General features: G+C 34.9%; 2 protein-coding genes, 1 long non-coding RNA gene, 1 other non-coding gene and 1 pseudogene across 4 annotated transcripts; 2 read left to right on the top strand and 3 right to left on the bottom strand.

The window, feature by feature from the left end:
* Nucleotides 1-2,343: 2,343 nt before the first annotated feature.
* Nucleotides 2,344-7,107, top strand: LOC121268100 (protein NRT1/ PTR FAMILY 5.6-like). Its single transcript, XM_041172231.1, is given in 5 exon segments — nt 2,344-2,748; nt 5,058-5,275; nt 5,375-5,919; nt 6,025-6,251; nt 6,254-7,107. Coding segments are annotated over 5 exon segments (1,761 nt in total). The 5' UTR covers nt 2,344-2,606; the 3' UTR covers nt 6,883-7,107.
* On the bottom strand, nt 4,904-5,530 carry LOC121268101. Its single transcript, XR_005941113.1, has 2 exons — nt 5,392-5,530; nt 4,904-5,299 (listed from the first exon to the last, which is right to left on the bottom strand). It is a non-coding gene; the product is annotated as an uncharacterized LOC121268101 (long non-coding RNA).
* Nucleotides 7,108-8,327: 1,220 nt separating the features above from the next.
* Nucleotides 8,328-10,554, bottom strand: LOC121267897 (aldehyde oxidase GLOX-like). Its single transcript, XM_041172004.1, has one exon. The coding sequence runs from the start codon at nt 10,009-10,011 to the stop codon at nt 8,392-8,394; it is 1,620 nt and encodes a 539-aa protein (XP_041027938.1). The 5' UTR covers nt 10,012-10,554; the 3' UTR covers nt 8,328-8,391.
* An 11,909-nt stretch (nt 10,555-22,463) lies between these two features.
* LOC121267288 lies at nt 22,464-26,404 on the bottom strand (annotated as a pseudogene).
* A 674-nt stretch (nt 26,405-27,078) lies between these two features.
* On the top strand, nt 27,079-27,186 carry LOC121268716. The gene has a single exon (XR_005941227.1). It is a non-coding gene; the product is annotated as a small nucleolar RNA R71 (small nucleolar RNA).
* The last annotated feature ends 293 nt before the right edge of the window (nt 27,187-27,479 follow it).

The raw sequence follows: 27,479 nt of genomic DNA, 5'->3' as shown, positions 1-27,479 counted from the left end.
TTGTGAAGTGGTCAAATGCCATGTGAAGTGTTGGGATTGTGGAGCTTGGAAAATCGTGAAGTATGATGATTGTATTGGGTTGAGAATTTGTGAAACCAAGTGGTTATGTTGGTTGTTGTATATTGAGTTTAAGTGAATAATGGACTTAATTGATGTGTGTATATTGATTTAGTTGACGAGTTGGGTAAATTTTTACTTAAAAATGATGGCTTATGAATTATCATTTATATGAGGACCATGAGGTCCAAGAATGTGAACATATTGTGGTTAAAGTGATATTTCTTTGTTTTTTAATGTTTGTGTGAGGTGTGTATGATTATAGTTGTAAGATTGTGATATTTTGAAGATATATAAATGCTATTAAGTAGCATAAAAATTGTATAAGGATACTCTTAAAAAATCGTATTATGTTTTATTAATTGAATTACGTATATGGAAGCGTTTAGAGGAAATTTTGAATTGATGCTATGTAGTTAAGTGTATCATGTATTGAAACGACTATTAAAGTTTGGAAAACAATGTATATATGTTGATGATTGTAGTGTGATGGTTCAACGGGAGTCTCTTATATAAATATATGTTTGGATGTGGTTTGAAGGTAGCATAAGTAATTTTTCATCATGCTTGGTAGGGGTTGCATATTGTCTATTTTGGATTCATTTTTAATTATTGTAACACATGAATCGGTTTGAATGGATGATGAACCCTATCCCTAATGTGTGATAGATATTGTATTTTCTTTGTCATATGTAAGATTATTTGTAGTGAGATACATTCAACACAAATAACTATTTGCAACGAAAATATTTTTTTGTAAATAGACATATTTGTACATTTACATATTTGCAATGAATAAATTTCGTTGCAAATATGTTATTTGTAAATAGACATTTTGTTACAAATAGACATTTTTAACGAGTATATTCCATTGCAAATAGACATTGAGTACATATATGTAACGAATGTACATTTTATTATAAATAAACATATTTGCAATGATGAAATTTCGTGGCTAAAAGTGGTTATTTGCAATGAAAAACCCATCGCCAGGATATACTTTTCCCATTGCGGTATTTGCGAGAGTTTTTGTAACAAGATAATTGCAAATACTTTTTTGCAACAAGATATAGACTTTTTGTAACGGTTTTTTTCATTGCAATATTTACTATTCAATAAACATATGTTTAAATTAATTTTAAAGTTGTTACATTTGTTTGGTTACAAAGAAGAAAGTACTTACAGAGATATAAAATAACAAAAAGGGATATTTAAGGTTGTTTTAGATTACAAAATATATTATTCGTGGACATTTGAAGTTTGTTTTTCAAATCACATCTTCTCTTACTTTTGTCCATTCAACATACATATCTTATTAAAGTGAAAATCACAATCACGTAAGTTGTTGTTGTATATTTTCTAAATTATCAAGTTGAAGCTTTGTTAAAAAGCACACTTGTAGCTAATTTTTTAAATACTAAAAGTACTTTTATAAAATCTACCAAAAAAAACTAAATTACAAAAAAATGTATTTGTTGAGTCTAAACAGCATTTCTTGCCCTCTCATTTAAACACCATAACAAACAGGTAGTACTACTCATGACTACTTTCAACCAAATACTGCTGAATTAAGTAACTATAACTAGTTATCTAATTAAAGCTATACAGAGTATCAGCAATCTTTGTTAACTCTAATAATAATGTTAGATACAGTCTAAGTCTAAGAGTGTATAACTTCCGCATACTTCTTTTGAAAAACAACGGAATCATCATTAAAAAGTGAATTTTTTATATGATTCCAAATTTATTTATTATTTAAAAAAGAGTAGTGCATGATTCTCACATACCATATATATAATTGTATAAATCATTTCTCTAATTCTAAATGCTGGTTTGGTCACACAAAACTAAATTATCTCATCTCATTACATATAATTATTATAACTTTTCTAAACTCCTACACAAAATATATTAAACAATTCAACTTTTTTAAATTATAAAACAAAAATGATATTAATATAAAAAATAATATTATAACAATATTTTATTTAATTTTTAACAAAATATCTAATTTCATCTCATCTCATTTGAAATGTAAATTGTGTGGACACGGGGAGTTAGTAGCTAGGGATGGTAGGCTTAGTAGGCATAGCTCCTTTTACGTACGTATGTTCCACATCATGTAAGGAAGATACTCATATTGGCATACATATGTTTAATTTAATCTAGAGGCTAACGTTTGACGTTCTAATTATTAGTGCCCCTTTTGTTTTTTTACTTTCCGTCCTAGCAATTATTGCTACGAAAAAAGATTTCCTATTTCTTAGCCTAAAACATTCCTCTCTGACCCCTCTAGCTACATGATCGATGGTAGAATGTCAGAAACCCAAACTCAGTGGAGGAAAAGAAAGCTAACCCTAGCTAACTCCTCTATATAAGAAGCCGAAAGCCGAGCTCTTTCATCACCAAAATCATTCTCTCTCCCACACACATCCTCTTTGCTACATGAATCATAACAGCCTTTCTTTCTAATTCTAGCTTGCTTGCCTTTTTCTAGTAAGGAACTGATCATCATCATCGATCCTACTGTTTTCTAAGGGAGTAAATTAATGGAGCAGAGAAAGGTAGCAGAAGTACCAAAAGATCAGGCTGACCAGGAGAAATGGGTTCATGACTCTTCTGTGGATCTTAAAGGAAGAGTTCCTGTTCGTGCCAAAACTGGTGTCTGGAAGGCCTCCAGATTTATTATTGGTAAGGAATACTGCAAATAATTAATTAATATGCATGACAGAATACATGAGCTCCTAGCTACGACTGCTAGTGATATTATTCAGAAACTTCTTGTTTCTTTATGCTTCGATCGCTTGCTTGGTTGCCAGGAAAGTGGGGGTAGGAAAATTCCTTCTAATTTTTTCTCTCATTTTCCCTCATCTCATTGGCAACCGGAGTTTCAACTTACTAGCTAGAACCTCCTCCTAATTATTCAGAAGCTGGTTCAACTACAGGAAGGAAAGAAATTAAAAATAAAAAATTGTAGTGGACGCTCTAAATTATTTGCATATGTTAGTTCTTTTTCTTTTCTTTTTTTGGCCCAATTAATGGTATACATACATATACATAAATATATATATACATATACATAAATATATATATATATATATATATATATACTTATCCATATCTAATCTTATAAACATATTTTTCTTGATCTCCGGTATAAATCTAGGACCCAAATTCCGTTTCTGGAGCATGTTAGTGCATGAGTCAGAAACCACATTAATCTAGTGCCAAAAGACATACGTATACATACCAGCAGCTTGCAGCCATGCTGATGTATTGATCTCTTCCTCTTTTTTCGGCTGCAATGATTCAAGATTAACTTCGATCGTATACTACTACTACTACGTTCTTGATCTTTTCTTTTGTTTCTGGAGAACAACCTGCGGCTATTGCATGTAAGTAGGCGTAATAACTACGCCGATTAGTCAATTCTGAAAGGGGGGAAAAAAATATCAAATTGCATGATTTGCCATCATGTGGGCCAGAGAAAATACGTTCAGATCATAAAAATGACCTCAAATAAGAGTAGTTCAATAGAATCACCGCCCATCAAAAAGTGTTTGGAATCAAAAAAGGCAACTCCCCCACTGAAAAATTTTCCAAATAGCAGTATTTACAATAAAACTGTTAAAACTGTTTATTTGTGATAAGTTATTTTTAATAAAAATAATTATTTTCTATTAAAATAAGTTTATTTTTATCGTACATAGTCATTATTATTACAAATAATCCTTCACAAATATTTATTTTTCTTATAGCGCGTTAAACGTTGCAGTTACATATGCATTATTCAAGTCACTGTCACAAAATTATAATTTTTTTTAATTTTATTTTGATGAATGGCCCAGAATAGTTCTTGAAGCACATGGGTACTAGGATATGTGTTTTAGAGATATGAGCATCCATATGATCCGCTTCTTCAAAACCCTCTTTTTCTTTCATGGTTTGAAGAATATAATTTGCTTTATATATACACCGTTCTTCATATATTTAAACATGAACCTATAGTACTTAATATTCTTTATATATATGTAAGGACTACATGAGTTGCTGCTTCAGCTTCTAATTCCCTTTTCTTCTCTTTTTTTTTCTTTTTTTATTCCATCTTTTTATTTGAACTAATAGAAAAAGTCTCTTCCATGCACCATTTCAACAGCCTCTCACTTGAGGTGTCCCTTCAGCCAGCTCTCTCCCCCTTAAACCGGCCTGCTCACAAACTGTCTCCTCCTCCTCTGATATCTTTGTTGACTTTTCAAAAATAAAATACTTTTTTTATTTTTGAATTATTTTTTTTGAAGTTTTCTTATATTTAATATTAATTTTTTTTTACTTTTATTTTGAAGCTTTTTTTGTTTTCCCCAGTTTTAGAGCTTTGTAATTTATAACAAGGGTATTTATGTCAATTTCTTTATGAAGGGGGGATAGATTACAAATTTTGGAAAATTTCTACTCAGCAGCTCTATTCATGCATGCATTTATATTGGTCCGCAGCTAGCTAGGGGTGTACCATGAAAATCGACTTTGTACTATTTCTGCGGACAACTAGCTAGCTAGCTCTTATTCTGTACATCAAGTCACCTTTAGCCAGCCTGCCTCAACTTCCATCTTGTTTCTACTTTTCTGTTCATTCAATATCAAAGTATTAATGGACAGCTTCATCGTCATCATGTCCACATGAGCAACATAAAATTACGATAATTCATTTCATGATCTATCGTGACTCAGAAAAATGGTGTAGATCGGCCCTGGTTCTACCACTTTAAGATTAACTCATGTTAAAGGAATTAATTAATCATATGCTATTTGACGGTAAACAGAAGTTGGAAGATGATCTAATTAGGCAACAGTTTTGAGGGCATGCAGATGATGATGTAAATTGTAAAACACGTAGTAACTGTAAAGTAGTACTTTTTCTCTCTTGATCTATTCATGCCAAGCTAGGGGAAAAGAAAGCTCTTAATTTTAACTAAATTTTGTGGTTGTGTTTGATCACTGGGCAGCAATCGAGTTCAGTGAGAGGTTAAGTTACTTTGGAATTGCAACCAGCTTAATCCTTTACCTAAGCAAGGTACTTCATCAAGATCTTCAGACAGCAGTCAAGAGCGTGAATTACTGGTCCGGTGTTACCACTCTGATGCCACTGTTGGGAGGATTCATAGCTGATGCTTACTTAGGCAGATTCTCTACAGTGCTTGTGTCAACCATCATCTACCTTCTGGTAATTCCCTTTGGAAATATATATCTGATTAATCAAAATTATTTTGTATTAGTTTAAGATATATTGACATGTATAAGATGATCTTAAATTGACATGCAGGGTTTGATTCTCCTTACGTTGTCCTGGTTCATACCAGCCTTAAAGGCTTGCGAGACTGATATATGCACCGAACCCAGGAAGGTCCACGAGGTGGTTTTTTTCCTTTCCATTTACTTGATCTCCATAGGAACTGGAGGACATAAACCCTCTTTGGAGAGCTTAGGAGCAGACCAGTTTGATGATGATCATGATGAAGAAAGAAAGCAGAAGATGACCTATTTCAACTGGTGGAACTTTGCCCTTTGTGCTGGAGTTCTACTTGGTGTGACTGTGATTGTCTATGTGCAGGACCATGTGAACTGGGGTGCTTCTTATATTATTCTCACAGCAGTTATGGCAGTTACACTTGCTATCTTCACTATAGGAAGACCATATTACCGTTACAGAGCAGCCACAGGTAGCCCCTTGACGCCATTGTTTCAAGTTCTTGTCGCAGCCATTCGCAAGAGAAATCTTCCTTACCCTTCCAGTCCTGCTCAATTGTACGAAATTCCCAAGATAGAGAAAACTCAAGGGAGGTTTCTGTGCCACACAAAGAAACTCAAGTAGGCATCTCATGAAGTACCCCTCAATTCAATTTCACTTCAATACAAATTAATTATCCTTATCAGACATTATAATATTGATGGTTTTCCGCTATTGCACTTCAGATTTCTTGACAAAGCAGCTGTTCTTGAAGACAAAGACAATGCGGCCGAGAAGCAAAGCCCTTGGAGACTCGCAACTGTGACGAAGGTCGAGGAGTTGAAGCTTCTTCTGAACATGATCCCCATATGGCTTGCTACCATGCCATTTGGACTTTGTATAGCACAAGGCGCCACATTCTTCATCAAACAAGGTGTTACTTTGGACCGAAAGATTGCAAATGGTTTTGAGATTCCCCGGCCTCCATCTACGGTATTGCTGCCATAGGAATGATAATCTCTGTGACCGTTTACGAGAAAATCCTGGTTCCTTTACTAAGAAAGGCAACAGGAAATGAACGAGGGATCAGTATCCTACAGAGGATTGGTATTGGAATGCTATTCTCAGCAGTTGTAATGGTAATTGCAGCCTTAGTTGAGGCGAAAAGATTAGGTGTAGTGGAGAATGATCCCAAAAAGAGTTCACTTTCAATGAGTGTTCTTTGGTTGGCTCCACAACTTTTAATCCTTGGCGTTGGAGATGGATTCGCTCTGGTGGGATTGCAGGAGTACTTTTATGAACAGGTTCCAGATTCTATGAGAAGTTTAGGCATTGCATTTTACCTTAGTGTAATAGGAGCTGCAAACTTCGTTAGCAGTTGGTTGATGACAGTTGTTGGCCACATAACCAGGAAGGGTGGGCCTGGCTGGTTTGGTAAAGATTTGAACAGCAGCCGCCTGGACAAATTCTATTGGCTATTGGCTGGCATTTCTGCTGTGAACATGTTGTTTTATGTGTTCTTGGCTCGAACATATTCTTACAAAAATGTGCAGAGGGTGGTTGTTGCAGACTGCAATGAGGGTGACAATGATGGTATGGTTTAGGCTTAAGGTTATAAGTGATGATAAATGCCAGATGTTGTTCGTCGGTTTGTATCTTTAAGGATCAGTAGTAGTGTTGCTTTAGTAACAAGTGAATCATGAAATGATCAAACTAAGAAATGAAAATTCTGATTGAAGTTTTATCTAAGCACGTGTTAAAGTTCATATTTTGCTTTTGTAAAGTCAAATTTCTGTTCACATGCTATAAAGAACCACTTCCATATCCCACTATCTCAGTTTTTTGTCGTTGCAGAATTAAAATAGTTTAGAACTGTTAAAAAAAAAAAATTACAATAGATGCTTTATTTGTAAGTGTATGTGCCTATTTATTGAGTATTTATTCCTATCCTTATAATTTAGAGAAAAATATTTTAGAGATTCTGTAAAAATAAAATGAGAAACTGACTTGACGTGATACGTTCGATTATAAAATTATTTTTATTATAAAATATATCTAATATTTTGACTGTAGTCTTTTATATATATATATATATATTCATAAGGTTTCAAGTTTCAACGAAATTAATTCTTCGTTAGCCTCAAAAGCGACATAGGGGTCCCTGAAGACAGAGAACCCATTAATAGTGTCTTTCCATTTGCTTAAAAAGAAAGAAAGCAGAAGCCTACTTGCTTTGAATCTGAGAAGGCAAAAGTGAACTTTAGCAATCAGGTCCACAAAAGGGTGTTCCTTTTTGCTGCCTCCCTCTCTCACCAATGGACCAATAAATTCTCCAGGCTGGATTCCATTTTTGAAGTTCTCCTTTTACCCTAATAATGCAATGAGGTATGCTTTTTAAGACTGAAAATGCTTCTTACCCTACCGACATTTTCACTTTTTTTTTAGGATTTATGTAGTTGTTTATATTTTAGTATTTATTTTTTATTTTTTGTTCTTTATTTTTTTTAAAATTCTTTTAAAAAAAATAAAGTTTTACACCGTCGGTAGAAATCCGATTTCAACTTTCTTTGATGGCTCTAGCAGCTCTTACATAAATGAATTATGATAAATATAGTTTTAAAATACGTAGGTAATGTGTCATTCATTTAAAAAATGTGAGAGGGGTTGTTTGATTCTTAAATTTCTCTCAACTCATTATTATAATTTTTTCAAATTTTAAAATAATAATAATATTTTATCATCTCAATTCAACTCAGTTCAATATTCAAATACAATCTATATTAAAAAATAAATAAATTTTTTCATATAAATTCTAAATTTTTACAAATCATTTTCTTATTATACATGCAGCTTATCAACGTTAGTCATAAAAAATTAAATAAAAATAAAAATAAAAATTCAAGAATCAAAATGCAAATATTCTAACATGTCAATAAATATGTAAAAAGTCGTAGTTATAGAATATGGTAAGGCCAAACCCATTTTAAATAATGGGATCCATTTCTTTCTTACAGTTATTAGAAAACAATTAAAATTTGCTGAGAAAAACATAGAAAGGCTAAACTGTTCCATTTCTTTACATAAAATTAATTTAAAAATGATTCAAAAACTTATTAGTCCACCAGTTGCACCCAACGAGCGACACTTGGCACGCCCTGGTTGACAGCAAATGCCATGTAATAACCCGGCGGAGCAACCATCCCATTTGGCGGCGCTGTACATCCGATTCTATAACGACCGTTACCGTCAGGAAAGGTGTTTGTAACGGCTAATTTCACTAGCCTTTGACCTTGGGAAAATGAATGCGTTGCAAAAGGCGCGCTTCCGAAATTGACCTCCACGATCCCCACCACCGGCAACGGAACCGATACTGAGACGTCGAAGACCTCTCCGTAACGTACCCTTTCAGGAATTCCCTGGATCTCAGGTCGGATATTCGCACGGTCTGCCGACAAGTACTCCGGTGAAAACGCTTCGATCCGTAGCTCCGTCGGGAACTCGGCTTTGAATTTGTAAAAGTAGTGAGGATTACTTCCCGCTATTAAAATCCTCCCGTCCGGTAACAGGTTCGCGGTGGAGTGGTACAATCTGGGGACGGTTCCTGGGTTCAACGTCATGTACCGTAACCCGACGGGTTGATCGGGTCGATAAAGAAGCGGGTAAAGACACGGGTTGGAGGCCATCTCGAACCCTTGGGTCCCTGCCTGGGCTCCATTGATAATAAGGACGTCGCCAGTGGGGAGCATAACCATGTCCCCCATTATCCTGCCGAATGGCATATCCTCCATTTCCCAAACTGGGTCCGATGCAGTCGCTACGATGCGGCCGCAGCTACCGTGGGCCGGGGTTTCCGCACTCTTCTCCAGAAACGCACCGTACTGTGCCCCGCCGCACACGACAATCACGGCCGTCGAGTAGTCCCCTTGGAGTGCCAGCATCGCCGATGATCCAGCTGATGGGTAGTTTCGTGGGCCACCGGCCAACGGTGGAAAATCTCTAATAACTTTGTTAGCCTCATGATCGTACAATACTGCTTTGTTATTAGCGAAGATGAAAAGGCGACCGTTGGGGAGGAGATGAACGTAAGGGTATAAATTGTCCATCTGAGTATCCTCGACGTCGGCAAGGAATGGAAACAAGACGGCGCCTCCTTTTCTCGGCGGGTAATACTCAATCGTGTTCGTTGCCCTCCCACCGACAATAATCACCGAACCATCAGGTAATATCTGGTTCGTAGCGTACCACCGCCCATTCACCAATTCCACATCTTTAAGCTCAACCCAGTTGCAAAACAGGTGTGCCTCGCACGGTTCGAACTTTCGGATCTTTTTCAACCCGTCCATGTCCCCACCCGTCTGTAACAGCGTACCATCCGGGAGAAACTGGCCGGAGGAGCACCAAGTGTCGGTGAGGATCATCAAGGGCCGGATGTTGTTGGTCTGCAGGTCCAGAACGACAGAGTGAGCGTAGCAATCGCGCTTGAGAAATGCGTCAGTGCGATCGTACCGGCAGTGGCCCCTGGGGAGCATCTTACGGGATGGGCCGATGTTAGTACGATCGAGGAGGACGACGGTATTGTAGCGGGTGACGGCCGTGTGCATGGAGGCTATGCCGGCATTTGCGACCAGAAGCTCCCAGGAGCCTGGAAGCTCAGCCCGTGCAAGTAAACCGCAAAGCGTGACCGCAGCTGTGAAGACGAAGAGAACCCAACATTGCAAAAGAAGAGAATCCATGAGGTTACAGTCACAGACACAGAGTGTCAGGCGGTGGTAGTGAAGCAGAGCACAAGCAGCTGAACGAAGCTTATGTTTAAAGGAATGGAATTATATACACAAGAGGATTTGGCAAGGAGAGACAAAGAAGGAAGTGAATTAGAGAATCCATGAGTTTACAGAGATCGAGAGTGGGGCGGTGAGGTGGTAATGAATCAGAAGTAGTGGAAGGTAGCTTCTTCTTAAAGGAAAGGAATCTGCAATTGAGTCGATTTGGTAAAGAAAAACAAAAAGGAGAGGAGTGAATGTTGGCCGTCGATATGGGAGTCGGGATTTGGATGGACGTGTCTCAGCTGTCCGTTCGACCCGTTGGCCTTTGCGCGTAATTAAAGAGAGTAGGTAAATTCAATATTTAACGGCAACGGTCTATTAGTAATAATAACGCCCGTACGAATACGATAAGATCAGGAAGAAGAAGATAAAGGAGTGTGACTGTGTGTATGGGACTGCACTGCGGGACTGTGGTGACACGTTGGCGGTGAAGGGTCTTCGTGTCGCTTGGTTTTTGGAAATTAAAATGGGCGACGTAAGCTTCCAAACGAACATTTTCTGCGTACAAAAAGTGGGGCCACCACGTGCGTGATGTCTTCTTTTCCCCCGTGGACTGTACTCCGTTTACTCTGTCCGTTACGTTGTCGGCAAGAAGAAATGTGAATCAATTATAATAAAAAAAATTCTGCCAATCATTCTCATATTACATATTATTTTTATTTTTTTTATGTTTTTCTTACTAAATATATCTAATTAAATATAAAGTACGAATGAGTTATAAACAGTATTTTTATCTAATATTTTTTCTTTCCATTTTATCCCAGTTTCAATCCCAAATTTTCATTCTATCCAGTGTATTCCCTCTCTCCTAAACGACAACCACTCTCCCATTGTGTTTCTCTCGGCTCCTTCCAGCCACAGCTACTCATCACCAACCACCACTGCACGAGCTCCACTTTCCACTGGCAACCACCTCTCACGGATCCATCCATCACAAGTCATTCTCTCCCACATCCGAAATAGCTTCCCTCTCTCACGGATTTGCCCTCCTCAATCTCGCGCCGCCGTGAGGCACTAGCGACGTCACCGACCATCACGGCAGCTTTCCCTCACGCCGACGAGCACCATCCCACCAAACCCAACCCCTCACGGCAGTCCCTCTTCCCCATGCGAGCCCTTCTCTCCTCTCGGGTTCCTCACTTCGCACGGCCATGGCGCCGCCATCGTCAGCCTCCAGCTCCACCGAGCACCACCAAGGGTCTCCCCTGACCTCCCCCTTCCTCCTCCCCTTGACCTTGAGCCCGTAGCTCCTCCCTAGGCCACGCACAAAACCCACGGGTTTCTCCCCTTACGCCGTCGTCAGCCTTTCCCACTGCCATTGCACCACCACTAGAAGCTTCTCCTCCCACCGAAGACCTCCCCTAGCTACCCCCATGTCCAGCCGAGCCACCTAACTCCCCCACGCTATCTCACTCTCTCACGGGTGTTCCTCCACCTCACGCTCTCTCACGGGTTTCTCTTCTTCTAATGTCAATAATAGATCAAATAAAATAATCAAATCTGCAATTTTAATGAATTTTTTTTTCTATAGATATATTATCAAAATTTATTTATTTATTTTATTTATTAATTTTTACAATATACTATATATCAGTTTATCTATTTTTTCTTTATATTATTTAAATATTATATTTTTTAATAAAAAATCAATAACAAAAGAGAGAAATTAATTTAAAAGGTTTATAATGATAAATATTTCCTCTCCATAATTCATGTAACAAAATACAAAATAACGAATCAAATATATAAAAAAAAAAAAAGTTACATTGAAAATAATCTCTTTATATTTTAAAAACATTATATTACAGACGAGTGATAAACTACACCCTATCTATTACGTTATGAAAAATGCTAAACTCACTGAATGTGGGCCTCGAATTTGTGTTCCAATTCATTTTATTTTTTTTTACATAGTGATTAAATAAGTATTTTTTAGTAATATTGTCAATTTTTTTATTTTCAAAAAAATATTTAAGAATATAAAAAAAATGACTAAAAAAATTAAAAAACTTTTTTCTACCTTTCTCGGTGGGTTCTCGAGCTACATCCCTCGGGGATGTACCACTACTCTTACCTTATTGGATTCATTTTTTTGGTTCTCCCATTTTATCAAATGGTGAGTCCAAGGCTTAGAGCTATTGGAATTATCTTCGTTTTTTATTTTTTCATTTTTTTAAAAAGAAGAAATATCTGCTCCAAATCTTATATTCTTCACTTTGATTTTGATTCAACCTAAACGATGCATGGCCACATTAATTATTTCCTGCACTTAATTCATTTCAACGCATATTAGAAACCATTATGATTTTGTTTTTTTTTCTTAAAAAAATAAAAGAAAAAAAATGAAAAATAGAATATAGATATATTTTAATTGTATTCGATGATTCATAATTTCATACAATAGAAGTACATAATCCCACCAAATGACGAAACAGTTAACTCAAATAACATCTTAAGAAGTTGAGGGAAAGTATTTCCAAATAATTTATAAATGTTTATTTTTTTATTTTTAAATAATAAATTTAACTTATTATATAAATTTATAAATTTATTTTTAAAAAAATTTCTACGTGGTTGTCTTACTTCTCAGGAACTATCATTTCTATGGCATAATCCCACCTACTTTAAGCAATTATTTATTGCAAAAAATAAAAAATCATACAAAATAATACAATAAATATCCTAAAATAAATTTGACATATTAAAATATCTGATTAACGTCTGTAGAAATAATGAAATGTTATTTCCAATTTTTCAGCACGCAGACATTGAAGAGAGAGGGAGGGACAAAAAAATTAGTAACAATTCATTTCTTTATTGAATTCTCTAATTTTCGAATGATAGCGATAATTTTTTTTTAGCAGTGAGCAAGATAGTGATAATTGATAAATTTGCTTCTGTAAGTAAATAAATAAATAAAGTACGCAACATTCAGGAGGGAGTGGAGCTTTGATATAAAAGAGATAACTCACAGGACGACCCGCATCTATAATTTAAGATACACAGTGAGCCACCGATGCAAGTAGTCAATCTCAAGGGACGTTGAAGGCCTCCCACAGTCCAGATCAGCAACATCTCTTTCACCTTGAAGTTCCACTACATGTTCCGTACAAATTGTAATAAAACAACTGGATATGACTGCAATGAAAAATTTTTGCACTATAATTGCAAAAACATGAGAATCTCATCATTTTAAATAATCATTCCTTACAAGATAAATATAACATAATAATTGTTAAAATTACGCAATCACTAATATTCTCATTAATTTTAGCTAACGAGTCTATTTAGAAGTAAAGGAAGATATTGGATGTATAGCAGTTGTTATCTTTGGATTGATAGGAAAAGAAATATTGAATTGTACAACTGTTGATCTTTTTGAATAAACAGGCGAGGTAGAATATTTAATGCATTATGTCTTTATATTTTTTCATTATTACAGGAGCACCTACCATATTTAGCAAATATTGCAACTACAGTTTCAGAAAATGAATAGATTATGTACTTGCGCACAAAAATGAATCAACATGGACAACTGCGCTAGAAAAAACTCAACATACTTGTTGTTCATCCTATAAATCAAACTACGTCATAAACACTCAAAATCTCTTCTTCTTAAATTTCTCATTATTGTAATTATATACGTAAATAATTAAGACGCTAAATTGTATGTAAAGTCTATACTTCTTTCTTCACTTTATATGTTTTGTTCAATTTTTGTTTAAATTTCTTTTTTCACCTTCTCATTTACTATTTTGTTCTTTTTTTATTTTTTTTTTATATTTATCAACTGGGCATACGTGCAGCGCACTTTGCCCTTGCTAGTATTATATAAAAGATGAATAGAATAAATCAACTAGTTTAAAAAAATAAAATCAAAATATTAAAAATTAAAAATTTAAATAAATAAAAATAAGTGTGGTGTGGAGATGATCAATAACAATGCTCATTATCAAAAAGATAACATATGATGTGAACTCACTTCTCTGTCCAAATTGGAAGAATGGGGCTCTGTTTGGATGCTCAAGATCTATTTAGAAATTAAACTATTTTCAAACTACATTATTATTTACAAAGAGTTCATTACTATTTACAAATATTTTATTACTATTCACTATAATTTTATTACTATTTATAAATTATTTCATTATTATTCACAAATAATCTGAAAAATGATCTTTAACAATATCACAAATTATCTATAAATAGTAGTGAAACAATTTGTAAATAGTAGTGAATAATAATTTGAAAACAGTTTAATTTCCAAACAGACCTTCAATTGCACAATTTCAAGTCCATGAAACCAAGTCAGCTTCTATAAACCTTTGGATAATGGTTAGAGGTTGTATAAAGAAAGTGAGGGGGTTACAATAGAAGTGGTGACCTTGGCCATCAGTAACTTGTCCGACGAGGGGCCATGGTGCCCAGGATGCTAGCCGATCAACGACGCCCCCATCGTTCCATAGGAAAAGCGTGTGTTCATACGGTAAGCACACTCTAGGCGTAATAAATCGCAGCGGAAACTGAATGGAGATTAGTCAGAGACTAATGCTAAATATACTAGAGATACAAACAAATAAAAACCTTCATTAATAGTAATATACATAAGTCACTATCACTTCATCCCAAACAATATTTTACATCGTCATCAATCCATCGCTTACAGGCATAACAAACCATAAAGCGTTTGTCGCCTAACTAAAATAAACATTTATAATACAAATATTCACTAATCGGAGACAGACCTCCATAGTTACTCATCAAGCTAGGCTGGTCACTCGTGATAACACTCTTGGGCTAAATCTGCATCAAAGTCTATACTTCTATTGAGTAAAACAACAAATGGGACCACCACAGTGAGCTTTCTAAGAAATTTCCATAAGTTAAAACACATGACAGTACTATAACAATGAATGACAATGAACTTGAATTTTCATGCATCAATTTATGTAAATAAAGTTGATAACGCACATAGTTTTGTCTATTGAGGAATCAATTTTTGAGCAAAACACAAGCATATAAGTATAGTGAGAAATCACCTTTTGAGCAAATCACATATATGCATATTCATTATCATGGCAATGAATCACCATCTTATTAAAATGCATAAAATCACAAGATCTCATCATATAGATACCAACAGGGAGTCACTCCACCCATTCGACACAGGGAATCTCTCTACCCAGCTAACGCCTGAACTCATTCACCAGAACTAGAGAGGGATCACTCAACTCATCCTATACGGGGAATTACTCTACCCGATCAATACATAACAAAGGACACCACGCATGCCTCTAACTACCTGTGATATCAAATGAGATCAATAGAAAAATGTTATGTTACACCCCAATCATCACAGGGAGTCCCTCTACCCGTATGAAACTCGTAGCCTGGTAACGTGTCATTAAACTGGCATGGAGACTCTTCAACCCGTTCCATAATTTTTAGAACACTTAGAAGACGCGACACTTAGGACCACAACATCTCAAATTGCAACGTAAAGATATCCAATAAACATAATGAAGAAAATATGCACTTTCTTATGTGAGAAAGAGGTGAGATACAGAATATGCAAATCCTGAACATACTCATGAACATTTACCTCACATTTTCAGTATAAATGTTGGAGCTAAACTACCTGAACAATATTTACTAATACTAAAGTCGTGCTGGTGCTATTTTCTCAATGGTGATGCCCGTAAGCTCCTTGTTTATTTGAAGGTTTCAAAGTAGAAGAAAGTGAAACCCTTTATGATCTCAAAAGTGAGAGATTGATGCTTGCCTAATGTCTTTTTGTACAACAAGATTATCAGCCACAATTATGACATTCTCCTGACTTCTACTATGCTTGAATGAGAGACATTTGATCTCAACCATCCATTTGTCCTCTGGACGTGAAGAATTGTAGAGACTGAATGATTGATTGTATAAGGCATGCATGTCCCTATAGCTGGGTTAGGTCCAATCCCACATCCCTTCCCCTAGTAAGGGTCTCCCACGTTGCATTAGGTCATACCTCTGAGGTCAGACGATGTGCCAATAGGTCCATAGTCCGTATTTTCCCAAGCTTACTCCAGATGTGATGTTTGTGATGAAGCATGGGCCTTTGGGTATTACACTCACCGCCCTCTAAGCATTGTCGTGTTATCTCAGAGAGCTCCCATCTCTCCATTGAGTTTGTCCTTTCCCATTGCTAGTCTTTGTACAATCAACATGCCCTTCACTCGTCTGGTGTCGAGCAAACTATTCTTCATCGCCTGAGACTGTTCCACATCTACCGAGCTCTCTACAACTTACTGCTCACATATTCCATGCCCATCCAACTACCTTTTTGTCGCCAGTATTTTCCCAGAGGGATGGGATCTCTTCACTTGGTTTGGCGCAATCCTCACAATAGTATAATAAAAAATTATTAAAAACTAAAAAAGAAAATATTACAAACGAATGTTAGAAACTAGGAATACATACACAATCCAAAGGAAAAAGGCCAACAATATGTTTGGGAAGGTTAAAATTTGAGGAAAAACTAACTTTGTTGCTCGGAGCTCCAAATCTAGCATGATTATCCGCTAAAACATTCACCTCCCTATAAACATAATTAATACTAAAAGAGAACATTTTTGAGATAATTGTTACAGCTCATTTGTGATCACTGAATGATGTATGTTCACCAAAAGGGCTTTCCATTTTAACAATTAGAGTTATACATAATCAGATTCAAGTTAATTCAGCTCAAGTTAATTTGTAAGAGTGATCTGATTAACAAAAAAGAAGAGTCACTTGGGTCCGTCGAGTACTGACCCAATAACCTAAGTAATTAGAGTGATTCAAATGTTAAGAGAAATCACCACAAGTGTAATTTTTTTAAAACACTCATGTTAAAAATGTTTCTTAGTATTAATGTGTTGTTATCCAACTCTTAATTGAGATTAATTCATACATAAATCGATTAAACAAATCATACCCCGTCAATTCATAAAATATAATATTGAGTTCAAATCAATATGATTTTCTCGTTTCATTATTTTTATCAGGAGAAATTATATTTGTAGTTTTAGAGTGTGCAAGTAACGCACACTCATTTTAAAAAAAAGTAGGTAAACTTAAGACATATATAAAAAAATCATTTTTTTAAAGGTGGTAGGGGTGTAAAAAAATCGAAAATCCAATTACGACTGGTAAGCGGTCCGGTGCGATACCGATTTTCATATTTTGAAAACTGGTTTAAACCGAATCGAACCAGTATATATATTTTTATAATTTTTTATATTATATTATATATATATATATATTATATGTTAAATTGCTAATTCATATAACATGAAATTCTAATTTTATTATTCAAGTTTTTTAATCTTATAATGTAAAAATAATATAACATGTGATATAACATAAAAATTAATCTTATAATTTTTAATATAACATTTGATATAACATCTAAATTTTAATCTTATAATATAAACTTAATATAACATAAAATTTTAATCTTAAACATAAACATTAATATTAAACTATTAATATAAACTTACTTTTAATATATATTTATCAATGACAAATACATTTTTGGCATAATAAATTACAATATATATATTCTTTTTGTAAATAAATATTTACACATTTGATCATATATACTCTTATAAAAAGTCTAGAATTTATATAGACTATAATTAAATTCAATATTATACTAATATGTGTTAATTATTATAAAATAATATATTTATACTATAATAGAAATAGACTAGTAGTTTACTATATGTAAACATAATATTATTACTAACATAGATAATCCATAAAATCGAAAAAATCATACCAGACTGAACCGAAATTGAAAAATCGAAAATTCTGTTTTCAATAGTGAATCGATCCAGTATCAATTTTTAAACTTTCAAAACCTATGTATACTGATTTGGTTCTGAAAAATATACAAAAGTGGACCGGTTACAGCCCTAAATGGTGGATCTCATATTCTTTTTAAATAGAATGCATAAGACTTGTACACTTTAAGACTATATCCAGCTTGTATTAACTCAAAATTAACCCGACAAACACAATACGACTTGGTTGACAGCCATACTCAAGAGTCAATTTTGATGACAAATTGAAAATGATAGTTAGAAGCATACACCCCTTAAAATAAAAGAGTAATGCTACATACAATTTTAATATATACAAGTATCACACACCCATTTTTTAAAAAAAAAAGTAGAATCTACCATTAAAATATTTTTTGTTATGTGAATTCTAAATTTATCTATTTTTTTTAAATTAAGTGCGACTTCCCGAACTATATAACTGTAAATATCATTTAAAAGAAAAGTATTTCCCCAACAAAGTAATGAAAGACATCTCCATTGTAAGGTACTTCCACCCATCCTCATAATTGCCTTAGCCCAAAAAAATATAACTAATCAAAAGCATTGACAACTAGGGAACGGATATTTTAATGATTGTCTTGGTAATAATAATAATAATAACAGTAACAATAGACCAAATAATGCCATCATCTAACCGGGAATCGCATGCAAATGATGATGCTATTCAGTTATCATATTTTCAATGGTAGGAGAATTGTTTTGCTTTGCTATCAAGTCAGAAGCTACCATTCTATTCGGCCATAAAAGTTGACGATCGACAACCTCACGTGGTTGGACTCTTGTAATCAAAGCTATCGAATTTAAAAAATCCATATTATATGTATAAGAGTTAATGCAACAGTCCCGGAGGATCGAGCCATATTATATGCTCAAATCGGCTTTTATAATCTGTGGTTGTTCCTCTTTAAGATTAGGCCAACTCAACTTAACTGTTCAAGCAGCTTACATGATGAATCTTCACCAGCCCCCATCGTATATTATACGGAGGTGAATTAATGAAATTCCGGTATCTTTGATTATGAAAAAATCTTTAAAAATGTTTTGGATTTTTGGAGTTTTTTAGGAATATTGTTTATTAGATTTTGGAAAATGAGAGAAAAATTTTACATAATTATTTTTTTGATAATAAATTTTGTATTAGAACTTGTGAAAGTAGATGCATAGAGTTGAGAAGTAGTACATTTGAACATAATCTTTTAAAAGTATTTTTGTTTTGGAATTTGTAAAAATTGTGTTAATTTTTATTTCTGGAAAAATGATTGACTGAGAAGTTGAAATAGAAAATTATTTAAAATTTAAAATATTGGATTTAATTTTTTAAAAAAATGAGAATTTTGTATAACCAAACAAAGGTTATTGTTTCACATGCGTGACTAGATAGAAACCATTTGCACAAAATTATACATTAATTTCTTCTCCTTTTTTTTCAACAAATTTGCATTGAATTAAAAGAGAAAATATAAGAGGAGAGGACGGGGGACCATGAAAGAATTCTATTGATGCATGAAAAATCACTCAAATAGCCAGAAGGGGTGAAAGAGTTATTCCCAACCCATTATGGCGATTCAGGCCTCGATCGGTATTATTTGGAGCCCCCGTAATGATCCGGTAAGGCTGTACTATGTCGGTGCATACATCCATGGCGGTGAATGGAAAACAAGTTCAGAAAAAATAAAGAGAAATGGACACAAATTTACGTAGTTCGGCATATTGTCTATGTCCATGGGTATTTGGGGAGGGAAAATCCTTTATAATATGCTTGTTTATAGTCTTTCATAGCCGCTCATTTCTCATTGTACAATAGGAGCTGGAGATCTACTTACTAGAGAAAATGTTCTCTGACTCGGTCTCAAATGTGCTTCCAAGTGTAGAAGTGTCAAGTTGTATGAAAGATAAGTCCAAGATCGTATTCCACAGAGACAAATGATTATCAAAGCATTTGTGAAATTTAATTGGAAAGTATGATGATGTATGAGAGTGTGAAGAAGTAAAATGAGGTATAAAACTCTCTCCTTTTGTATTTTTTTTATGTATGTATAAACAATGAGCAAAAAGGATTATAATATATTTCTTTGAAAATGATTTAAGAAGATAAAAAAAAGTATGAATTTAACTCCCGTTAAAAATTAAATCAAAACTGAAATTAAAGTTTCTAATCAAATAGGCAAATTAACAAACACTTGAGTTGGGTATGAAACTCTCCTTGTTTCGATTTCTAGAATATTTTCTCGATTAACGATCCAGTCAAGGCATTGATAAAAGAAAGATAAAAAGTTATGCTCAAGTTTTTGCAATATTTCCCTAAGGGACTCACAACTTTACTAACCAAACACACTTTAACAATCAACTGAGAGAAGCCTTGATAATTTTCAAGCATTTGTTGTGCCTTACGTCAACAACAAATCAAGAGCAAGAGCTGCACTCTATTTTCAATTCAAATTTGACTAGCAACAAGTGGAATCAATATTCATCAACAAAATATTGCATTAAACTAGAACCCAAAACAAGTAAAGTCTCATTCTACAACCCAAGCTTCAGAAATTAGCTACACATGGTATTTCTAACAGTAAAAATTAATCTAAATAAAGTTGTCACAAAATCTGAGAGCAAAATAAACCCAAATGAATTAAACCCTAGAATGCATAAATTAACTTCTCAAAGAAAATGTTGTGGTTAAAATGAGCACAAAAGGAAACGAGAACTAAGTCGTGAAACTTAACTGTTCGAAAAAAACCAAAGTGAAATGTGAAGAGCCCCCTTTTTCCACAAGAGGAAGCCGACGCCCCGTGTATGAATAAAAAGAAAAACTCCAAAACATAAAATCCCTTCGGGAATCCAAAGCAAAAAAAAAAAGTAAAAAAAACAAAAATAAAATGTGTCTCAGGCTTGATTTTTTTCTTTTCCATTTATCTCTTCTCTCTGTGTGTCCGTTGTGTCTATTGCTGCTGCTCTAACATCCAGCCACGAATGTACGCAACCACGTCTCTCCATTTGCCTTTGTTCCACTCGCAAACCATCTTTTTTTCTTTTTGCCCAAGACCACTTTGGCCTTTATTTCCTCCCAGGTGCAACACTTAGGCCTGAGACATGCTATTGATCTTCATAGGCTTCCTTCTATGGGCCTAAGTGCTTGTATGTGGGCTTAAGTGCTTGATGATGCCTTTCTGAATTTAGTTAAAGACAAGAAAGTCATTTCACATGCCAAAAAAAAAATTAAATCACATTATCTAATTAATACTTTTAATTTAATACATAAAACTCTTTTAATTTAAGATATTTAAGAGTATTAATACCGCATAATTGACCATTTATCACACCCTCAAGTGACTTTTTGCTAGTCTCTAGCAAATAAAGTGAATGAAATCATACTAAAGGAAAGTTACCAGCCACAATTTCCAATAAATCTGAAAATCACATGCCATGAAATAAACTTGTTGAGTTGAAGAACACTAGAGATAGATTAATCTGAATTTTTGTATCAACTGGAAGATTTATACACTATTTAGTTAATCAACCAAGGAAATTAAATGTAACAAAGTTTGCTTTCCTTTAAGTGCATGGGAATAAGGTTAGAATTCTAAGATCGACTACCAAGCGGCATTAACAATTTCAATCACAGCAGTTGATCAGACATAACCACACGGTCTTACTTTAATTCAAAACCATTGTAGTGGCAGCTTTCACGCTATTACACTTTAAAAGGCACCTATTCTTTTATTTAGTAAGGGCCCCAGTAATAGGTAGCCATTTCTAAAACACAAATGTAAACCATACATGAAAACCTTCTTATTTCACTTCCTTTTTCTTCTTCTTCTTCTTCTTCTTCTTCTTCTTCTTCTTCTTCTTCTTCTTTTTTTTTTTTTTTTTGTATCCCTGGCTTGTCCATTTTCTCATTCAGCACACTTCAGATTTCTTCCTAAACCATTAGGATATGGTTCATTAGAGTCCCAAATAACAGATTTCTTTCTAAGTATTCTGGGCATGTGTTGTGTGTTTTAGCAAAACTTTTGACATCTTTCTCTTGGTTTAACAACTAAATAAAATGGATAAGTCCTTCTTTTGACCTATACTCAGATTTGCACTATATTCCACATGTTCCATGACCTCAACAAATCATTTTTTAGTTCACTTTCCAACATGTGAAATTCGTAAATAGGGATTTTAATTTGCTTTGAACTCATTACCAACACTCCCCCAAGGTGGACCAACATATGTCTGAGGCATGCAAACAGAAAAATAAATTATCTTCCACACCCCGCAACTAGATCGTAGCATTGTCCTCAATGATGCATGAGAAATGAAAGAATTTACACAAAGAGAGCACTTAAGGGGCAAAACAACTAACAGAAGAACCAAGTAGTTGAAAAAAAACTTGAAGAAAAGAGGACAAAGAAGTACCTGTGCAGCTTTGAAAGGAATGCAGCCAAAATGAAAATAAAGAGTGAATAGAAGAAAACAAAGAAAAGAAATGGACAGATCAAGAAACCACTAATTAGGATCAAGCAAATGTAGAGTAGATTCGTCAGGTGCAAAGTTAGAAATAGAAGGCTTGAGCTTTTGACCATTAACCTTAAAAATGTTACCATTGAGAGGATTCATTATCTCTATAGTACCATGGGGAAAAACAGTTTGTACCACATAAGGCCCACTCCACCGAGACCTTAACTTACCAGGAAACAAGTGTAACCGAGAATTGTATAATAACACTTGTTGGTCAGGCTCAAAAGTCTTACGTTGGATGTGTTTGTCGTGAAAGTTCTTCATTCTTTCTTTGGACAACTTAGAGTTGTTGTAGGCATCCATCCTCAACTCATCCAACTCAGACAGCTGCAATATGCTCTACGTTCCAATATTGAAATTACATTGCTTAATGGCCCAATATGTTCTACGTTCCAGTCTACAGGCAAATGGCAAGCCTTACCATACACTAGTCTATATGGAGACATGCCCAAAATGCTTTTAAAGGCTGTTCTATAAGCCCACAGGGTATCAGACAATCTCAAAGACCAATCCTTCCTGTTTGGGCTAACTATTTTTTCAAGGATGTTTTTAATTTCCCTATTTGCTAGTTCAGCATGTCCATTGGTTTAAGGATGGTAGGAAGTAGAGATTTTGTGATGGATATGATACTTCTTCACTAAGGCCGAGAAATGCTTGTTACAAAAATGAGTGCCATTATCACTGATTATGGCTTTAGGCATGCCAAATCTTGCAAAAATATTGTCTTTCAAAAATTTTAAAACAACTTAATTATCATTAGATTTGCAAGGGGCTGCCTCGACCCACTTAGAAACATAGTCAACAGCAATCAAAATGTATAAATAGCCATAAGAAGAAGGAAATGGTCTCATAAAATCTATTCCCCAACAATCAAATATTTCAATCACTAGTATGGGTTGCATGGGCATCATATTTCTCCTAGTGATTCCTTCTAATTTTTGACAAGGTTCACAAGCTTTACAAAAACTAAAAGCATCATTGAACATAGTTGGCCAATAAAATCCACTTTGAAGAATTTTAGCCATTGTTTTATGGGCTTCAAAATGCCCACCACAAGCTTCTGTATGGCAAAAAGATAAAACACCAGAAATTTCATTATTAGGCACACACTTCCTAATGATTTGAACTGAACAGTACTTAAAAAGGTATGGATCATCATAGAAAAATACTTAGCTTCAGATTTTAGCCTCTTGATGTCCTGACCAGTCCACTAAGGAGGAGTTTTTCCTATGGCCAAAAAATTTACAAGGTCAGCATACCATTGTAAAGTCTCAACTAAAAATAATTGTTCATCAGGAAAATAATCAAAAATTAAAAGAAACTGCTCAGAAACTTCAGGTGTAAGGCTAGAAAGATGATCCACCACCACATTTTCTATTCCATTTTTGTCTTTTATTGTGAGATCAAATTCTTGCAATAGGAGTATCCATCTTACCAGCCTCGGCTTAGTGTCCTTTTTTTACAATAAAATTTTAAAGCTACATGATCAGTGAATATTATGACAGGTGAACCAAGAAGATATGATCTAAACTTATCCAATGCAAAGACTATAGTAGTAATTCTTTTTCCGTGGTGGAATAATTCTTTTGGGCAGCATTCAAAGTCTTACTAGCATAGTATATGACATATGGCGGCTTATCTTTTTGCTGTCCAAGTGCAGCCCCCACAGCAAAGTCACTTGCATCACACATTAATTCAAAAGGAAGTGACCAATCTGTGGGCTGAATGATAGGTGCAGTGGTGAGAAATGTTTTCAGCTGATCAAATCAATTTTGACACTCTATGCCCCGAGGAGATACAATATGCACCAAAATTATCCCTTGTCTTACCATGAAATGACATTTTTTTCAATTTAATATCAATTTTTTTTCTTCACACCTTTTCAAAACAGTTTGTAAATTAGACAAACATGCATCAAATGTTTTCCCAAAAACTGAAAAATATCCATGAAAATCTCAACAATGTCCTCAATCAAGTCACTGAAAATGCTTAATATGTATCTTTGAAAAGTGGTCGGGGCATTGCATAGCCCAAATGACATTCTCTTGAAGGCAAAAGTCACAAAAGGACAAGTGAAGGTGATCTTCTCTTAATCCTTAGGGGCTATTTATATTTGATAACAGCCAGAGAAGCCATCTAAGAAACAATAATATTCATGCTCCGCTACTTTTTTTAAAATCTGGTCAAGGAAAGGCAAGGGAAAATAGTCCTTTCTAGAGGCAATATTTAATTTCCTATAGTCTACACACATTCTCCAACCTGTGGTCTCTCTAGTAGGCACCAATTCTCCCTTGTTATTTTCCACCACAGTTACACCAGATTTTTTTGAAACAACTTGGATTGGGCTAACCCATTTGCTATTAGCAATAGGATAGATGATGCCTATGTCTAATAATTTCAAGACTTAATTTTTTACCACTTCTTTCATTGTATGGTTTAGTCTCCTTTGTATCTCTCTAGAGGGTTTTGAATCTTCTTCCAAATATATCATATGTGTGCAAATAAGAGGACTTATACCTTTGATGTCAGCAATGGACCAACCAATGGCTGATTTGTGTTGTGCCAAAATTTCCAGCAACTTACTCGCTTGGTCAAGGGTTAAGAGTGCAGAAATCACCACTAGGAATGAATTTTTTAGCCCAAGGTAGGCGTATTTCAGCTCCGAAGGCAGTGGCTTTAATTCCAGCACTGGGGTCTTTTCATTTGAGGGCTGTGCCGAGGCTTGTAATGCTGGTAGTGGCTCAAATTTGAGCTTCCACTGCATCTCATTTGAATTTCCTGCAGCACAAAGAGAAGAAAATTAATTAGTGGATTCCATTAAATCAAGGGAGTCTTCTAAATCCTCTCAATGTACATCACAATTGTAATTAAATAAAGAATTTTCAGAAAGTATGGATTCCAATGCATTGACTTTTTCAACGTCTTCAAGTTCTTGAGATTGCCTGCACAAGTTAAAAATATTCAGTTCTAAAGTCATATTCTCAAAACTCAACTTTAAAACACCACTCCTACAATTAATTATTACATTAGAAGTTGTTAGGAATGGTCTTCCTAAAAATCACAGGTGGTGAAGAGTTTGAGTGGAATGACAACTTCATATCCAATACCACAAAATCCACAAGGTAATAGAATTTATCTACTTGGACTAAGACGTCCTCAACAATACCCTTAAGAATTTTTACGGATCTATCGGTAGGCTACAAAATGATGGAAGTGGCTTTTAATTACCCTAGCCCCAATTGTTCATACACACTACAAGGCAGCAAATTAACCCACGCACCTAAGTCTAGCAAGGCCTGACCAATCTTGGAATTTCCAATGACACATGAAATAATAGGTGATCCAGAGTCCTTGTACTTAGGTGGTGTGTGATTTTGAATAATGGCACTAACTTGCTCAGTGAGGAAAGCCTTTTTCTACACATTTAGTTTGCGTTTTACAGTGCATAAATCTTTTAGAAACTTGGCATAAGCAGGAATTTGTTTAATAGCATCAAGAAGTGGAATGTTAACCTTAACTTGCTTAAAGATTTCTAGGATTTCAGCATATTGTTTTTCTTTACGCAAAGAAAGCAAACGATGTGGAAAATGTGCAGGTATGGGACATGCATCATTATTTGGATCTAAAGTGCTTGACTCACCACTAACTAAGGGAGGGTTAGCTTTTTTACCTGAATTTCCTGCACTATGGGTAGGGATATCCACAACCTTACCATTTCTCAAAGTTGTAATGGCTTTCACTGATCTCACATTGGCCCCTTCACCATTATTCTGAGACGATTGACCTTGTCCTTGTGGATTGGGTTGGGGTTGAGCTAAGAATTTTTCCTTCTCTTGGTTACTTAGAGTAGTGGTTACTCTAATGAGGGTCCCTCTGATCTCATTGATGGCCTGGGAATTTTGGGTGTTGATCGTGGTCTGACTTTGCATAAACTGTTGTAGGCTAACAGTTAGTTGTTGAATGGAGTCTTCCACTCCCTTTTCTGCATTGGAGGGGGCTGATTTGCAAAATAAGGGGGTCCCGAGCCTTGGCCAGCTACTGCATAAGGGGTGTACTGACTTTGTCCTTGTGTAGATGGCCTAGCTTGTTCATTTTTCCAGCTGAAATTTGGATGATTTCTCCAACTTGCATTATAAGTATTAGAATAAGGTGTAGAAAAATTCTTAGAAATCATATGCATAGGGTTGGATTGATCAAGCAAAACTTCGTTAAAAGCAAGAATTGTTGGACATGCATTAGTCACATGCCCTGGATCCTCACATATGTTGTATTTTTCAGAAATTGATAGTAAAACATGCATTTCATTGACTTTCTTAAGCTCTAAAGACTCTAACTTTTTAGACATTAATGCAAGCTTAGCATGTAAATCATCATATTCTTTCAAGTGGTACTTTCGACCCCCACTGACACATTTTTTATTTTTAGATTTATCATACAAGTCAGAACATCCCAAGATTGGGCATTTTCAGCCAAATAGTCAAAATATTCAAAGGCTTCTTCGGGCCCTTTCTTGAAGAACTCACCATTGCACATGGTTTCTACAAATTGCCTCATTTTTTGTTGCAAACCCTCATAGAAAAAGCTTATGATCCTCCAATTCTCATATCTATGATGAGGGCATGCATTTAAGAGGCCTTTGAATCGTTCCCAACAATGATAAAATGTTTCCACATGCTTTTGGCAAAAATTCATGATTTATCTTTTCAAGGCATTGGTTCTATGCATGGGAAAAAATTTCTTTAAAAATTCAGTTTGCATTTCTTGGCAAGTCCCAATGGATCTTGGTCTTAAGGAATTCAACCATGTCTTAACCTTGTACTTTAAGGAAAATGGAAACAATTTTAATCTTATTACCTATTCAGTGCATGTTCTATCCATAAATGTGGAACAAATTTCTTCAAACTCTTTGATATGCAAGTAGGGATTTTCGGACTCCATGCCATGAAAATGTGATAGCAAAGGAATCATCTCGGGTTTAAAATTAAAAGCATTTGCATTAAGAGG

The sequence above is a fragment of the Juglans microcarpa x Juglans regia genome, chromosome 5S (genome assembly GCF_004785595.1).
Source record: "Juglans microcarpa x Juglans regia isolate MS1-56 chromosome 5S, Jm3101_v1.0, whole genome shotgun sequence".
Taxonomy (NCBI): Eukaryota; Viridiplantae; Streptophyta; class Magnoliopsida; order Fagales; family Juglandaceae; genus Juglans; species Juglans microcarpa x Juglans regia.
The sequence above is the reverse complement of the archived record's forward strand: the minus strand, read 5'-3'. Positions and strand labels throughout refer to the sequence as shown.

What these genes read in the sequence shown, in the direction of transcription:
- LOC121267897 (XM_041172004.1), bottom strand. Translation starts at nt 10,011, where the DNA reads ATGGATTCTCTTCTTTTGCAATGTTGGGTTCTCTTCGTCTTCACAGCT.